Raw genomic sequence first — 13,481 nt, 5'->3', positions numbered from 1 at the left:
ATCATATCATCTGTGTACATGCAGCCACTCAGAACACAATCTTATATCATGTTCAATCTCACATGGTTGAAATCAACATAATAAATCATAAACCCTGTTATCAGGTCACATTTTCAGTCTGTTTCTGCCCATCTGTGCACATCTGTGGGTTGGGTGATCCTACTTACTTTGCCAGCACACTTAGTCTTGTCTATAATCTTCAAAGCAAACTCTTTACCAGTGGAGCTGTGGAAGAGAGACATGACTGGGTAACTAATCACTTTTGTATAATCTTTTGTATAGTATAATATAATATAATATAATATAATATAATATAATATAATATAATATAATATAATATAATAATATATTATTTATGAACTTCTAATCAAACTTTTTTCATTTAAAAAAAAATATTAGTTGACTCACCGTTCAGTACATTCTTTTACTATAGCAAAATTTCCATCACCAATGACTTTCCCAATGTTATACTTCTCCATAACGGTGGATTCAGACATGTTTCTGTTGCCATTGACTGCAGGAGTAAAGAATGCATGTACCATCAACAGAGTCCCAGATTTCCCACTTTCCAAACCAACAAATCATGGTACTGACTAACTTGCAAGGATATCATTATTGAAGATAAAATGATCATACACCAACGCATCACTACTTATTACCAGAGGGTCTGAAAACTAGCATTACCTGTAGAGAGAGCAAAGAGAGAGAAGTTTGGCTCATACTTTGAGAGAAGATGTTGAGGGGGCTATGCAAGAGACACCTCAGAGAGTAAGACAAAAACACAGTACACCCACACCCTAGCTAATACAGTGCTACCAACACTAATTCCACAAGATTCATTTCTGCTCATCTGATGCTAGGATCTACAGTCAATCTAATTGATGCTAAAATGTAGCCTACAGTGTCACTGCAGAGGGTGCTATGCAGAACAGCCCAAGGTCACATTGCTACAGCTCTCTCATCAGGCTATCCTCGTGGGTACTGCAGATTTGTCTCAGCATTGCACTGTGTGTGTGTGTGTGTGTGTGTGTGTGTGTGTGTGTCTGTGTGTGTGTTTGTGTGTGTGTGTGTGTGTGTGTGTGAGAGAGAGAGAGAGTAAGCATGTTAGAGAGAGAGCGAGAGAGAGAGAGAGAGAGAGAGAAGAGAGAGTGAGAGAAGTAGAGTACAGGACGTTAGGGCCATCTCAGAGACACATGCTGGGGGAATGACTTCTTTGTTTATGGTGGGCAGAGCAATATGGAAAAGAGAGAAAGACTGAATGGAAGAGAAACAGAGAAAGAAAGAGAGAAAAGCAGAGAGAATGATACATCAATGCATTACCTTCAGGACTGAGACTGTTAGCAGGTGGCTGCTCATTTGAACCATTAACATTGGAGGCTGAAGTATGATGTGGAGGAATCTGCCGAGAGAGAGAGAGAAAGGTTCCTGGTTAATGTGACGTGCATATGATGAGGAACAGAAACATAGGACTAGAGATGGAGAAGAAAGAAAGACAGCTAACCTGGCCAATATAAAGCCTACAAATGTAAGGGGCCGTGTTCAGCACATCACTCATTTAATATAAAGAGCACAGCAACTCCAATCATACTAACATCATTCTTATCGGGTGCACACTAATTGACAGAGATCATCCCACTGCCTCAGGGAATCCCTTTAAATAATTCCTTTTAAAACTAATCAGTACCAAATCAGTCATTTGACTTAAGCCACAACGCACAGAAGCAGGGCAGAAGAGAACTCTGGGCCAAAAGCCACAATGCAAATAAACAGAGCATGGAGAGGGGCTTCCAACGTAATCATTGAATTCACCCTTCGCTCAGCCACACCTGAAAACCGCCACATGCCAATCATGGCTTAGCAACCCGTCACTAGGCACGGGAGGTCTGACAAGCTTTTCGAGTTTTGCAATGTTAACCTGTGGAGACTGAAGGCCTGTGGGTCATGAAGGGCACTTATTTGGATGTGTGGTGCCCTAACCCACGTAAAGACACAGTGAAATAACATGTTACACTATAGAAACATGATATAATTGGGAACACATATTGTTCTAACTATAAAAAATGGCATATTGCATGATATTTCCATAACCGCGAGATACATGCTTCACGATGACAGCAAGAAGTTGTTAACAGACGTTCACCAAGATGGATAGCCCATCAGCAATCTATTTAAAATAACACCTATTTGAAGTACCATTTATGATATGTTGTCAAATATTGAAGTTGTGGGAAGTACATATAGTAGGGGGGCCTACCGGTATGTGTCTAATTTGGGGGCTTGTGGGATTCGCATGTTAATTTTTGGAGAGTATTATATCTTTGTTCTAGGGGTTCTTAAGAGTAAAAAAAAATGTCTCAATTTTTTTGAAGGTTTTGAAGGACGCAAATCAAAGGTCAAATTCAGAAAAGGTCAAATTTGGTGTTTTGTCCATAAACCTCACATTGCTGGTATTATAGTATAGGGTTTGGTGCCAAAAAGCAAAGATATTTTACAAGGTAGTGTGCACAAGTAGACCACATAAACAATACAACATTATAAAACATTTTTAGGCTGATGATTGATCTCTTTAACAAAAAATTGTGCCTAAAATTCTGAGCACAAAGTGCAGAGATCTCTGTTAAATCAAGTTTAATAGACTTTTACATAGCTAGTATTAGCTGAAGTCTGTAAGGCCTTCCGTAGCCTATGTAAGTGTGATGAAAAGAAAGGGTAAAAGGATCAGATAGACAAACAGACAGGTGTGTGTGTGTGTGTGTGTGTGTGTGTGTGTGTGTGTGTGTGTGTGTGTGTGTGTGTGTGTGTGTGTGTGTGTGTGTGTGTGTGTGTGTAAGAGAGAGAAAGAGAAAGAGAGACACTAGCAGTGACAGTTGGCTGTTGATAGCTGGCAGTTATAAAATTTAGAATATCAAATAACCTGAAGCACATAGTGCTCTGTTCTTAATGGTTGGTGATATTAGTGACCTTCTAGCCTTCTACATTTGAGCAAGCACATTTTCATAGTTCATGGTGGCACAATCTAGTTAGGTCATATTCTGAGGTATGTCTTTCTGTTAGTCAGGTGATGGCACACATATTCTAAAAGAAACAGATTTTGGGCTATGTATCCAGTGGCAGATATGTGTGGACTGATGAATGACCCATCACTAGAGACATATGCCAAATTTCTTGTTTTTGTCCATGAGAGAGTATGGAGATGGTGATCACAGATCAGCCAACGATTACAACATTACAGTGCAGTTAACAGAACAAAGCAGTTTGGCACAGGAAATCCACCTGTAACAATCTGCATCTATGTAAAATGTGCATCTGCAGCATGCTAAGATTCGCTACTAGAAATCATGTGAAGCAGGCAGGACTCAGTGTCTTCAGAAAAGACGTGGTAGACCATCTTCTGAACCTGCAGCAACACCATGCATTAAGTCCATCTAGAGGGACTTTGTACACTTGTTCAGCAGCAGCTGCTGCCAGCATAGATAAGTGCTTCTTCTGTCAGAAGCAGACAAAAGAGCGTCTTCATGAGATGTCCTCTTTCAATGCAGGCAATCAACCAAGAGATATAAGTAATATTTTGAAGTCAATGACTTTTAACAGGTAGCCAGTGTAAAGATGCTAGGATGGGGGAAATATGTTCATATTTTTTGTGTGTGTGTGCATCTGCAGTTTGTATAAACTGTAAGCTCTTTAGACAGGTATTATTACAGACAGCGTAATAGCATTGCAATAGCATTGCAATAGTCTATCCTTGAGGTGACAAAAGCATGGATTTATTTCTCGGCATCTGGTAAGAATAAGGACTTCCTTATCTTTAAAAAAAGTGTTCCTTAAATGTTAAAATTAATTTTTGGTGATCTGTTTTATGTGATTATTTAGTGCTAGGTCCTGGTCAATTATAACTCCTACTGTACGTTTTTAACACTTGTGGATGAGGTCATTGAAAGATCACAATATGTAGCCTGTGATGTGGATAGGATATCCCTCATGTTTTTAGAACCTAAAATCCAGCTTCTGTTTTATCTGAGTTCAAAAGCAGGAAATTATTTGTCATCCATGTCTTTACATCGCTTATACATGTGTCAAGTTTGGCTAACAGGGTTAATTCATCAGGTTTTATGGAGAGGTATAGTTGTGTATCATCTGCTAAACAACAGGGGCCCCAATACTGAGCCTTGAGGCACTCCATATTTTACCATAATCTGGGTAGATGGTTTATTATGGACCTGTACAAATTGTTGACGGTTAGGAAGGTATGATCTAAACCAAAAGAGTGCTGAGTCTTTAATGCCTATCAAATTGTCAAGCCTAAGTAGTAATATGTCATGGTCTATGGTGTCAAAGGCAGCGCTGACCAGTATTGGTACAAGGCTAGGTTATTGAGGGAGGGCTTAATAACTGATGTCTTAAACGACTGCGGTACATGCCCTGATAGCATTGAATTATTTATAATCTAGAGCAAAACATTATCCAAAAGGGGAGAGCAGTCTTAAGAAGGTGAGTAGGAATAGGGTCTAGTAGACTAGTTGTAGATTTTGATGAGAAAATTGTGGAGGTGAGATCTAATATGTTATGTATATGTAAATGAATTAACGTTGTAAACCCACAGAAACCACATAGGCCCCTGACTAATAGCTTCTTTCGTCCCCCATGCCTGTTCCATTCATTCTGGTCAGGAGAGTCGAATGAAACAAAACGCACATTCGACTTCTGCCTAAATAACTCATGAACGGTTTTGTTCAGAGCTGAAATTCCAACTGTATTTGACAGAGGACAGATGTAGGTTGCTAGTGACAAAATATTAGCTTTCAGTGTGGTACGATGTCTTTGTAAATGACATTTCATTGAAAAGTCCCGGTTCTCCCCCTATATAATAGACATGCAGGGTAAAGCTTGTCAGGCATAGCAACAGTAACTAAGGAGGGCGGGACTTAGCGAAGGGTGAATTGAGGGCAAAGATTGTTAAGGCGAAGCAAGATATTTCATCAGGAGCCACTTCCAGGAACCCGGATCGCGCGAGGGGGGGTCAAAATCCCCCTTTATGCAGAGCAGAGGCAGCGACTGCTCCATTGAAGTCTATGGGCATAGCTCAGAATTTCACCACATATGCTAAGGTCTTGGTTCTATAGAGTTAGGAATATGAATTTTGGGCACGTTTTCATGATCCTCAAACCCTTCTGAACATTTCAGGTACATTTTTAGCATTTTTGAGCATTCCAGTCTGGAGAAAATCAACCTTATATCAGGTGTGCGCCGGTTATTTATCCTGCTGTTGGCCGTTTGCAACGTACGCTCATCAATACATCATCGACACGCCTCTTTATGCAGACAGGATTCAATCCCCATTTCGCGCCTATAGACATGAACTACGACAAAGTATCTTGCTCCGCCTTAACAATCTTTGTTGAGGGGCAGCCGTGGCCTACTGGTTAGCGCTTCAGACTTGGAAGGGTTGCTGGTTCGAACCGTAACCGGAAGGGTTGCTGGTTCGAACCCCGTACCATTATGCACGGCTGAAGTGCCCTTGAGCAAGGCCCGAGCGCCGCTGTTGTTGCAGGCAGCTCACTGTGCCAGGATTAGTGTGTGTTTCACTAATTCACGGATTGGGATAAATGCAGAGACCAAATTTCCCTCATGGGATCAAAAGAGTATATATACTTATATATTATCTGAAGGGAATTGGCATGCAAAATTAGCCATTAATAGTAGCCTGGAAATCCAGACCCAAATCTAGAAAGATTTAGGGTCTGGCTATGAGTAATGAAAATGGCCCACCTTTAGGAGCGGCACCAAGCATGCATTTAAAAATATCACTGCACGCAATTGGATAACACTACGACCAATGTTTACTGACTGATTATGGAATCTGTTTCGCTCGCCTCTGACCCGCCTATATCAGATACACTGATGTGATTGGTGCAGCTCAGCTCCAACGGCATGGGTAATGAGCATCATTACTGATTGCCAGAGTGACTTGCTGAGCAAATTCAAATTGTGCTCTTGCGAGAACTCTGGATTTCCAAGGTACATTAATGGTGGTTTGGCCAAGCATGCTGCCCTTATAGCTTAATATAGGACACTCTTCAGTGTTGATGATTACATGATAAAAAAAAAAAAACATATGTAGACAGCAGTAATTCTGCATTAAATGTCCCAGTCTTGTATTGGGTAAAACATTACACTCTTATCAATCTGCATTAGACTCTTATCAATCTGCATTAGACTCTTATCAATCTGCATTACACTCTTATCAATCTGCATTAGACTCTTATCAATCTAGCTCTTTGGCAAAGCCATGAGGTCATTGCGGTGTGATGAGATGTGATCTGGTGTGGTCTGTGAGCAGAGGAGAGGCTGACAGCAGCACGGAAGCGTCTCAGAAGCGGGTGTGGGAGATGCGGGGCCGGCCAGCCGACTGGGAGGACGACAGACTGCAGTACCTGAGCAGGGCATCGGGGAGGCTCCCTCAGCCGCGTGTTGCAGCTGAACTAAAAGCAAGTGGGAAGATAATTCTGTAACTGTGTCAGTGATGCATCCAGGCCCGAAATAGGCTCTGTCCTCCACAGAGGTACAAGGTGCTAAGAGGCACTGAGACAGAGCCGCCTCCTTCTCATCCACTCACTTTAGCATCCCACAGCAATGGAGATGAGAGGACAATGGCTTCAGATACCATAAATAATTGGCAAAGACATCTTTAGGAAGGCAACTGATATTAATATAAAATGAATCCTTCAACAAGTGTGCGTGTTTCTGCTCTGGTCCATATCTGGAATTCAGCAAACTCTCACTTTCCACCAGCACACAAACAGAGACGAGAGACAGAGATAGAGCATACAGAGTATACAAGGCTGAGGAGATCCCTAGGGATTGCTTCTCACATTCCTTGGCTAAACATTTCAATACATGTCACTGTAGTCTTCAAATAAGTTCTGGGAGTCAACACTGAAACTGAAACATTTTGCATTGAAGCATCAGAAACCGGGATATCTGCCCTACTGCACAGATAAACTAGAACTCCTATTACTGCTGTGCTGAATGGCCATCTCTGTAGATTTATGCTCTATGTGGCTATGAAGAGACATTTGTGGTCAGTTAAATAGGAAATTATAGAGTCAACATAAGCAGTTTCTGGTTTCTATCTGATCAACATCCTGTTAACTGTTCTAATAACGCTGACTACATTGTGCAAATATCCATGGCTCCCCAGGGATCTCATCCAGTCCAGCAATCTAGAGGACACCAATCTGGGGCCGGACGTGCACGTGGGGGTCTAATATAACATGGCACTGAGTAATCCATAAAGCTAACGGCTCTCCTGAAGCGTCCCTGATCTCTCCCCTCCTGTTCTATAGACATGTTCATTTGCTCACTGCCTTGTGCTGCTGATGGCTGTAGAGACATAACCCCCCAGAACAAGCCTGCTCTCTATAGGCCAACCCCCCAGAACAAGCCTGCTCTCTAAAGGCCAACCCCCCAGAACAAGCCTGCTCTTTATAGGCCAACCCCTCAGAACAAGCCTGCTCTCTATAGGCCAACCCCAGAACAAGCCTGCTCTTTATAGGCCAACCCCAGAACAAGCCTGCTCTCTATAGGCCAACCCCAGAACAAGCCTGCTCTCTATAAGCCAAAGCATATGGATGTTTCCCCTCAATCTTCCCATTTATTCATAGTGTCTCTCACCAAAATAAAAAGTTGCGGGAACTCAGACCTAATTGAGTTGAGGGGATGACTGTCAGCACTTAGTCTGAAATAGTAGCATCCCAGTTTGCCTTTGAGGATGCCAAGTCAGTTTCTCACAGAGAGGTTAGAGGATTATGCAATCAAATTTACCTTTGGCCTCAAATTGAACTTTGTCTGTGAATGATGTAAGAACTCACAAAGCCCATGTACGTGCCAGCAGGCTTGGTCACGCAACGTCTGGTCACACTGAAGATCTAATTCTGTCCCTGCACTGTCATTCAGAGTTTTGGCCCGTAGGCAGAGCTGGCATTTTGCACAAGATGCACTTCAGCCTGTGTGGACTATAAATATAAATAATTGCTAGCTTTGTTAGAACTGTTTCATACTGCCTGTACACACTTTTTGGTTGCTACTTCTATGTATCTAATTGTTCTGCAGTTACCATCAGGCCAATGGAACAAGTGAGCTAACTGATCCTATATGCATACATGTTGGCATGGTTACGGCTGGTTGCCAGATGTGCTTACCTTGAAGCTGTGCATGCTGCGAGGGCTGGTGGGGGAAGAGCTGGACGATTTGGTGGACTTAGGTGTGGAGATCTGACTGCTGGGAATGCCATTCACTAGAAAGACAGAGATCACATCATGGCAACACAACTCCTCTTTTCTCCCCTGTCCTTACATGTGGTGCCACTGTCACAGAGAGCAGCACTCACAGAGTCATGACTATACAGTATAGCTCCACACTCCCATAGCACTACAGCTTTGCCATCTTCTCTTGACTGCCTTACAAGTGTCCCTCTAGAACAACTGTTGTCCAAGGGATGTGAGCTTAGCTGCTCTGGGACAAAATAAACACTATGACTGTGTCTTAGGTTTACCTCATGGGTGAAAAGTTAGGACAGAATGAGGACATTGGGGTCATTTCTCAACTCAAATTCACTATACACCACAATGAGCAAACAACTGCTGAGGAAATAAGATGTCTTGAGTGCATTTGTGTGCAATAAATGACATTATGTAGCCAGTAGTGAGGGTCACAGTAAATTAACTAATAATTTCAGTCAGAGCTAGGAGCAATTTAACGAATGGCACTGAGACTAAAGGCATGTTGAGTATTTTGTTCCAGTCTCCAGAAGCTTTGAAGATCATCCCTGTGTGTCTATTCTATTCATTTGAACAAAGATGAATGAACTGCAGGAGTTGGGCTGTGTCAGGTCAAACATCCAACATGATACCCAGTCACATCCAACAGGCTGATAATTCTCCTAAATGGGAGCTAACACAGTTACAAAGGAAGAGAGAATACGTTGGCCTTATTGACTGTGCCATATGTATCCATATGTGTCAAAAGACTGGGAAGGGTCCCAACTTGCTCAGCTGAAGCTCTGTGTAATGGCCTGGCTAACTGCTTTGACTGAGAGCTATAATTTGAATGACCGAGGCCTTAGTGAGTCGCTCCCCAGATCAGATGCTATGTATGAGTATAGGCTGGACGCTGGCCAGAGGGCAAACTTTAAATAGAGTTGTCTGGTGTGCAGGACAGAGGCCCTGGGAGGGATGCTGAGGGCAGCAGTGATCAGTCAGGCTTCAGGGGGAACAGGGCATTAGTGTTGGACAGAGACCAACAGCCACTGTGCAGTATGTGACAATCACCCGATTGTCTCCTTTGTGGTGGTGTGACTCTGAACCAAACATGTCAAGTGCTTGTGGAGCTTTGTTTGTCTGAACAAGGTCACAGAGAGGAGAGTATGTGGTAGCATCGTTGTGCAGATGGGAACAGAACAAGCTCATTTACAGCATGGTGCTGTCAGAATGTGCTCACCGGGAGACTTGACAGGTGACTGACTGCTGGTAGAATAGTGGCCTGTGGCTCTTCTCACTGAAAAAGACAGGAGGGAGGGATGGGGAAAGACAGGAAAAGACAGAGTATGAAAGAGTGATGGCTGACAAAAAGGAGAGTAATGTATAAAGAGACCTGAGGAGGTGGGTTTACAATTTAAAAGCCACTTTGGCACCAAGATATGAATGATTAATAAAACATGAATTAGTAAAGCTGCCAGTGTCATGACACCCCGACAGCAGAGAAACACTTCATGAAATATTCATAACTTTATGTGATTTCATCTGTTCAAACTTCAGCCTACTAACACAATAGCAAGTCAGGATATGCTGAGAGAAATAGAGAAAGAATACTGATAAACAAGTGTGTGTGTGTACTGTATGTGTGTGTGTGTGTGTACTGTATATGTGTGTGTGTGTGTGTGTGTGTGTGTGTGTGTACTGTATGTGTGTGTGTGTGTGTATGTCTGTGTGTGTGTGTACTGTATGTGTGTGTGTGTGTGTGTGTGTGTGTGTGTGTGAGTGTGTGAGTGTGTGTGTGTGTGTGTGTGTGTGTGTGTGTGTGTGTGTGTTTCTATCTATCTATCATGACAATGATGATGATGATGATGAAGATGGCAGTGACCATACCTGACCCAGGGGACTTGCTGCGGCGTGTGGTTCCTGGGCTCTTGGACCCTGCTGAAGCCCTTGCGGGAGTGGAGGATCGTGTGTACGAGGACTTCAACACTCGACACTCTGGAGGAAATAAAAGTCCAGTGAGTGACCAACTCCTCCCGATGCTGTCGGGAACAAGCATGCCCCACCTATCACATGGCTGTCTACACACACAAGACATCTGTCCACACTGAGATACAATATTACAAGTAGTAGAATAGCAGACGTTGTCAGATGACACTACAGAGTTATGAACGTCCGCCATTACAAAGTAGCATTATCACAGCATCACAAATTCAAGTCAAATCAAACAGTGAATACTTCATTCATACTTAAATCTACTTCACATGAGGTCATTTGTGCACACATATCAGGGTACTTGTATGGTCCAAAACACAATTTCCTCTTTAGAGGGGATGCTGATCTGACCACTGTGTGAAGTGGTGTGATTCCCAGCCATGCTCTGATGGGATGGGATTGTCAGAGTGGACGGGAGAGGAAGCAGAAATGGGCTCCCATAGGCCACATTTACACATGACGGATGACCGCAGCAAGGGAGCATGAAGCTACAATACACAAGTAAGACTATCGTTTTGAAAAGCAGGTGTGTGTCCAGAACTTGGCTATGGTGCTTGTGTGTGTGTGTGTGTGTGTGTGTGTGTGTGTGTGTGTGTGTGTGTGTGTGTGTGTGTGTGTGTGTGTGTGTGCTCAGTGTGCAATGTGGGATTTCAAGACCCATCTCTCCAGAAAAGATGCCTAAATACAGTTGTCTATCTTTGCAGAGCAGGGCTACAGAGGGTGAGTTGCAGCAGATGTTAGTTAAAGTTTGATGAATGAAGCTTAAGAGTGGAGCTGACTCTGCCGAGCTACTTTCCCATGCCAGATGTATGTAACTGACACTATGAACTGAAGTCAGAGCACATCAAGCCATTTCACTTGATAATAGGCTGATCTGATCCGATCTGATCTGAGAATAGGCTGATCTGATCCGACAAATATAGACTACTGCACGTATATGTAGAGAAACATGTTTTGAACACTGAGTTCTACAGCCAATCCATGGAACCATTCCCACAGATATATCTGCTCGGGCTTTTAAGACGGTTGTCAGAGAGATTATTTGAGGAATTTACTTACAGACAGGCAGAAAAACTGTGGTGAGGAGGAATGAAAGTATGTCTGTATTTTTGGAAAGGCCCTAGTTTACTTTAACTGGATCAGGGTCTGAGAAGTAGGCCAGAGACACGACGGAAACGACTGCATGTTAAGGGCTGGTTTTAACAGTAGCTCTGTGCTGTGGTGAATGTGAGAGATTTCTCCACCCAAACAGGATGTACCCCACGGGAATAATAGGCTATCTCTAAAATCAGCCACGGGATGTGCGGGGAACAAAGACCTCAGAGCACGCTGTGCGAGCCCCACCTCTACCCTGGTGCTCTGACCCAGATATCCTTAGGAGACTAACCAAGGTAGAGGCTACTGCGCCAAGGAAGTCACGTCCAGTAACAAGGGTCATCACCGCGCCCAGTTCATAACTGTCTTTCAAGGACATTGTTGGTGGAATGATAGCACTACAACAGCCACTGAGGACATGTAGAATGGAGACAGAATCACAGACACTGAGTCTACTGTATCCCTGGTAGAATGGAGACAGAATCACAGACACTGAGTCTACTGTATCCCTGGTAGAATGGAGACAGAATCACAGACACTGAATGGAGACAGAATCAGACACTGAGTCTACTGTATCCCTGGTAGAATGGAGACAGAATCACAGACAGTGAGTCTACTGGATACCTGGTAGAATGGAGACAGAATCACAGACACTGAGTCTACTGTATCCCTGGTAGAAGGCAGGCGTGACGGCATGTGTGTTTGTAGGCCATTAGTAATACTGTGTGTTGTGAATGTCATGTGTTAGTACTGTAAGCATCGCTGTATCACTACATCAGCAAAATGCAGGTACTGACTATCGGGCTTCACATACTTACGTGTGAAAAGCACACAAACACACAAATAAATAAATAAAAATAAACAAATACAGACTATTCACTCCTGCCTTCTGGGAGGTGCATGTGGAGAAAATGCTACACTGGGAAGATCCTTGAGAGACCTCCAGGGTTGACAGGATGACAGAGAGGGTGAGAGGGTGAGGGAAGTTAGTGCGTAATCAGGCCTACCAGTTAGAAAGGCTGCTGAAGCCTTACCACTGTGATCCAACACAAAGTCATCCTGGGCATAGCGGTGTTTCTCTGGGCCGCATGCGATGAACACGTCATCCTCCCCAAAGAAGTCTTGCAGGCATGAGATCTGGAGGAGGGCAGAGTAAAATGTGAAGAGAGAAGGGGGGGGGGGGCAGTGGGAGAGATTGGATTTAAATGCACAGTATATATTTGAGATGGTGTTTTGGGAGGGGGGGATATGTACTATGTATTTATATGGCTCATATTAATCCCCACAGGATTAAAATGACTGACATTGACTTGTCATTCAGTCATGAGTAAAAGTAGTCATTCAAAGATTACTGAAAGAGCACTTCATGTTTCAGCATCTTCATTTTCCACACTGAAGCACTTCCACAGTTGACTTCCAGGCTGATTATGCCATATACTCACAGCTCATCCCTCTTTCTCCTAACAACAAACAGACCTATTCAAAGTCCACATCTCCTCAGTCAAGCTGTGCTACTGTACATGTGGACGTGTCTAGCCTTTTTTTTAAAAACACTTTCTAAAGACTAGTAATTACATGCTGGCACTGCACAGAGACAGTTTAATTAAAGTCTTTCTGTTTGAAGCTGTGTCTGTTTAAAAGATCCTTTTCGAAAGAGAGAGAGAGAGAGAGAGAGAGAGAGAGAGAGAGAGAGAGAGAGAGAGTTTTGGAGGATATGAGAATGTATCCGTACAGGGACTGCAGCATCACAGAACGAAGGATCCTATTCGTCATTCTTGTTGCCAAGGCAATAGCAACCCCTGCAGTTGTCCATAGTTGTGTGTGTGTATATATGTGTGTGTGTGTGTGTGTGTGTGTGTGTGTGTGTGTGTGTGTGTGTGTGTATGTGTGTGTATGTGTGTGTAGGTAGATGTGTGTGTGTGTGTGTGTGTGTGTGTGTGTGTGTGTGTGTGTGTGTGTGTGTGTGCACGCGCGCGTGCGTGCGTGTGTGCATTGTGTTAATATCTATCTATCTAAGAAAGAAACAAAGAAAGAGAATCCATTTAATAAAGATTTTTTTGATTCTCAGGTGTGTACTTGTGTGTGTGTGTGTGTCTGTGTGTGTGTGTGAGAGAGAGGGAGAGAGAGAGAGAGAGAGAG

At 43.2% G+C, this 13,481-nt stretch overlaps 1 protein-coding gene across 4 annotated transcripts in view; it reads right to left on the bottom strand.

Annotated features, from left to right (window-relative positions):
* dclk2a (doublecortin-like kinase 2a) overlaps positions 1–13,481 on the bottom strand; it is a 38,943-nt gene that overhangs the window by 5,029 nt on the left and 20,433 nt on the right. The window contains exons 3-10 of one of the 4 annotated variants that reach the window (XM_076294360.1): positions 12,350–12,479; positions 10,143–10,250; positions 9,496–9,552; positions 8,199–8,293; positions 6,432–6,479; positions 1,321–1,399; positions 409–514; positions 168–225 (exon numbers count right to left, since the gene is read on the bottom strand). In XM_076294360.1, coding sequence (XP_076150475.1) covers positions 168–225; positions 409–514; positions 1,321–1,399; positions 6,432–6,479; positions 8,199–8,293; positions 9,496–9,552; positions 10,143–10,250; positions 12,350–12,479 — 681 coding nt within the window. The remainder of the gene's footprint in view (positions 1–167; positions 226–408; positions 515–1,320; positions 1,400–6,431; positions 6,480–8,198; positions 8,294–9,495; positions 9,553–10,142; positions 10,251–12,349; positions 12,480–13,481) is intronic. The other 3 variants (XM_076294361.1, XM_076294362.1, XM_076294363.1) reach the window with 3 other exon arrangements.

Source organism: Alosa pseudoharengus, unplaced genomic scaffold, assembly GCF_046254945.1.
Source record: "Alosa pseudoharengus isolate Yale_2024_CS ecotype anadromous, Long Island Sound unplaced genomic scaffold, YU_APseudo_1.1 YU_APseudo_1.1_scf_2, whole genome shotgun sequence".
Taxonomy (NCBI): domain Eukaryota; kingdom Metazoa; phylum Chordata; class Actinopteri; order Clupeiformes; family Clupeidae; genus Alosa; species Alosa pseudoharengus.
This window is presented reverse-complemented; position numbering and strand designations above follow the sequence as displayed.